The following is a 4,336-nucleotide window of genomic DNA, read 5'->3' on the forward strand; positions in this document are numbered from 1 at the left end:
TGGCTTCATTTTCTTTACATGGCAGCTTTGAATTTACCAAAAGAGCTCCTTGATTTACCTCATGTTTGCCAGCGTAGGGTGGCCCTCTGAAAGTTTCACGAACACACCAAGGTGCTTCCTCGTGTTCCTGTCGGATGGGAGGATGTAGAGCGTTCACTTCAGCTCGCTTGTCTGAAAAGGCGGGCTCTTGGTGGTAATCGTTGCATCCTGGACGGTCCATGTAAACGCATGGACTGTCCCCTGCAGTCTCCCTTCAGATCAGACACGGACTGAAAAAAATTCAAATGACATTCTATCACTTAAAATCCTGATCATGTCAGACGTGGTACAATAATTACATGAGACCAATATATTTCTACATACTTCACTGGGCAGTGCTATGTGCATATAATTAGGAATCATAATTATTATAGCCTTTTTGTTTATATGAGAAACTAATGCTAGAATAGACGTCTATGATGGGACTTTCATATGACAAACAATCATTGAATAGTGATTTATGCAAATAAGGACCATGGGGAAACCTTTTCAATTGGCCATGAATCATGGCCATAAAAGTCAGTTAAATCATTTTACATTTGGTGTATATAAGATGTATGTGTATGTATATGTATATGTTTGTGGTACTGTTTTTGTATTGATCACTTTTGAAAACAATCCCAAGTTTATAACAAAACCGTGCATAATTCTTACATAACTTAAATTCTTTTTGATAACTGAATTTATGAATATTCAAACAACTTAAAAACTACTCATATTAGCCATGACAACCTACCTCACCACGTAATTTACACTGCAACAGACACTGTATGGTCTTTTCTGGGCAGAGGAAGCTTGTGTGTTTCTCGTACTGTCCCTGCACCATTGATTTCTGGCAGCAGTAGCAGTGCACTCCGGCATTGGGGCATATCGACATATGGCCAGGGAGGCTTCTTCTCACTACCATCTCCCCACAACAGTCACAGCAACCTAAGCAATGCAGTCAATATTTGGTTTTCAGTAGACGACACCCACGTGTTGTCATAAATGACCTAGATTTTACAGATGATATAGCGTTACTAGCTGAAAGACTACAACTTGATACTTTATTAGGATATCCATTAGTAAATTTTTGTGCGACTAATCTTCCTGGATTCCAAGAACATAAGACAAAACAATACAGAGTCGGTCGCTACTTGGCGCTTTTGGTCTACCATTGCTCGTTCACAAGAAGATCAAGGCAATTTTATAAATATAGGACGTTCAGTGATCCTGACGGTGCAGATGTTCAGAAAAACAGTCGGAACGCATAATAACCGATATGATTTATTTAGAATATCAAGCAAACACAACAAGATGAGTTCATATCCCTTCCATCAATTTCTGCAGCTTCTTTCGTTAAACAAAATCTACTACACAGCGCGGTTACAACAAACAAATTTAACACATTATTCTACATGACGTCACAAGTGAAAAAACGCCTTAGTCTCACCGCAAACGTCACAGCAATACAAAACTTTTAGTAGTTAGTAACAGAACATATACATACACAGTCAACGTTATATTTGTGAAAACACATTAGTAAAGAATCAACCCTATTATTCAGTCACCACTAAAACATCATAATAAAACAGGAAACCAATCGGCATTCTATCTAGTTAATTATCTCAAGATGTTTTCACTATATAAAACTTTAAGTGCAAGTTGTTTCTAGAATGTGACTTGAACAAAAGACATGTTGACTAAACTGTTGATATATATTTACGCAGCAATCTTAACAAGCTTCGGAATTCAGCCAGAAAGGCGCCAGAAGGCTGCCAGACAAACCGCTATAGTTTGTTTTGCTGTAGTTTATACAATGGCTAAAAGACCGTGTACTTTATGCTGTTACAAGTGCGTACCGCTAGTATGTACAGGTGCAACTACTTCTCGCTTTTTATGCAGCTTAGAATTACAATCAAGACACGTCAATTGCAAGGTCTGTAGTAGACTTCAAGACTACTACAGACCTTGCAATTGACGGGTGATCTATGGATTATAAACAGCCAGAGTTGTGGACAGTTTCGTATCAAGAACCGTTAGGGGTGGGTTGGGGGCAGCACGGTCGGTAACGTTAGCGTTAGGGGTGGGTGGGGGCAGCACGGTCGGTAACGTTAGGGGTGGGGGGGCAGCACGGTCGGTAGCGTTAGGGGTGTGGTGAGGGTAGGACGGTCAGTAACGTTAGCATTAGGGATGGGGGGCAGCACAGTCGGTAAGTTCGGTAACGTCAGGTGTGAAGCTGGTTTTGCGAGCGATTCGGCACCAGATCGTCAGGGAAACGGCCGAGACGAGAACGACTCCGGCCACCCCGCAAAGGACGCCGATGAGAAGGGAGAATTCTTCGGAAGGGGTCGATGATCCACCGGAAGGTGTAGTGTGGACTGAGAACCCAGTAGTGGTGGTTTCTTCACAGACCAGATCTTCAGCCTCTACAGCGAGTAACAGGCTTTTCCCTGTAAGGTTAGCAGGTCCGGCACAGGTGATCTGGTCTTCAAATGGATAGGAACCGTTCATCCTTAGCTTGAAGGGAAGCATCCTGCAGTCACACTGCCAGGGGTTGTTGCTGATGTCTACATAATATGAGATGGAGGCCAGGATGTCATATGCCGCGGATGGGAGAGTCTCCATCTGGTTGTGGTTCATCCTTAGGATTGACAAAGTTGACGTATTTAAATTTGATAGGGCCTCAACTGGGAAAGTCTTGATGTCGTTGTTCTGAAGTTTAAGCCGTTGAAGCTGTGGGGTGGCGTTAAGGGTTCCCGCCTCGAAACTGTGGATGTTGTTGTTAGCTAGGCTAAGTTCGAACAGGTTTTCAAGTCCCACAAATATGTCTGTTCGGAGACTCGTTAGCTGGTTATTGTAAAGGTACATTTGATATAACCTGGATAAGTTGTAGAACGCTCCGCTGTTTATTAAGGAGATCTGGTTATGTTCAAGTAACTTGTGTGTCAGGTTGCTGTACCTGGAGAAGTCGGACTGACTCACGGTTGTGATGTTGCTGCCAGACAGGATGAGGAAAGTGATGTATGTCGGCAGGTCTTGAGGAACACTGGTGAGGACTCTGTCGCTGCAGTCATAGTATGATGGATAGCTGCTGCTGCAGGCTGCGGTCGGGCCAGCTTCCTTCAGGATGATCAGCAGAAGAACCAAAAACCTCTTCATCCTGTCTGTCATTTTATCTGCACAACAGAGTTTTTATTTATCAATTAACACGGCACAATTTTATAGCTATTAGTACTTACACAATCCATACATAGGTCATGATATCAGAGCATTTTGACATAGTCTCATGAATAGATTTGCTGACACTGTCGTTTGCAGCTTGGTTTGGTTACTTCAGTTGTTCTTATAATATAGCTAGTGGAAGTGCCAAATGTTGTTAGGCAAATGAGCGTCACTTAAGCAGTGCTTCAAAAACAGTCTCGGTCTCTTTTTTGTTTCCTCACACATCTGCTTGAAGGTTATACTACTACTAGTACCTTTATGCGTCTACCCATTATATCCAGGATTACCTGAAAAGCAGACCACAATGGCCTGAGTTGTTAGTACTGGTAATACAAAGTGAAAGTTACAGTCTCACCTGAAATCATCAAACTAAACTCTCCTGGCGGCCGTGGTTTGTCTTCTGCCTCGGTTAAAGTTGGCAGATTCTGTGAATATTAGACATTATATTAGTCTCACACGTTACACACAATTATGTACTTAACAGCACTGTTAAGTTAGCGGTTCAGATTTGCGGGTCCCTGTTATAACTCACACCACCGACAAGGCTAGAACCTATGCTGGCGGGCTGCAGTGTTGTTAGATACAAGACTTGTAACTAAGGAAAGTCATTAAGGAATGAAATTCTTGCGCCAGCATAGGTTGTTTTGAACTTTCCAACTCAACTCAGCTTAAGTTAGGCCGCTACTCCCTATTCTAACCTCCTTGATTTCACAAAGTGCAGTATCAGATCCGTGCTAGCGTATCTAATTCCATGCCTGAATTGGTTAAGGTTAGGATCAGGCACGGTTCTGGATATCCAAGAACGTAGATTTGACCCAGGCACGGTTCTGGATACGCTTAGAATATCCACTGGAACCGTGCTAGAACATACTAGTAGTTCGGTTAAATCACGATTCTGAATACAACACGAGAAAACAACGCGAAAACTGAGGAGGAAAGAGCACTAGTACTTACATTTCCTCTCCTGGGCTCCTTGCTGCCACAAACTTTGGTACAAATTTTGTACCAGCCGATTCTCTCAGCCTAAAAGGTTTAAAGTTGTCCTGAAACGGCCGGCACACCTTGATTTTACCTGCAGTGTGTGGTCCATGGC

The 4,336-nt window shown here is 42.7% G+C and overlaps 1 protein-coding gene across 1 annotated transcript; it reads right to left on the reverse strand.

Annotated features, from left to right (window-relative positions):
- Positions 1-2,205: 2,205 nt before the first annotated feature.
- LOC109480842 (leucine-rich repeat-containing protein 24-like) lies at positions 2,206-3,192 on the reverse strand. Its single transcript, XM_019783165.1, has one exon. It carries the CDS (start codon positions 3,190-3,192, stop codon positions 2,206-2,208), a length of 987 nt encoding a protein of 328 aa, XP_019638724.1.
- Positions 3,193-4,336: the final 1,144 nt, after the last annotated feature.

The sequence above is a fragment of the Branchiostoma belcheri genome, unplaced genomic scaffold, assembly GCF_001625305.1.
Source record: "Branchiostoma belcheri isolate BF01 breed outbred unplaced genomic scaffold, Haploidv18h27 scaffold522, whole genome shotgun sequence".
NCBI lineage: Eukaryota > Metazoa > Chordata > Leptocardii > Amphioxiformes > Branchiostomatidae > Branchiostoma > Branchiostoma belcheri.

Excerpts from the sequence above, each read along its gene's own strand:
- LOC109480842 (XM_019783165.1), bottom strand. The coding sequence starts at position 3,192 with ATGACAGACAGGATGAAGAGGTTTTTGGTTCTTCTGCTGATCATCCTG.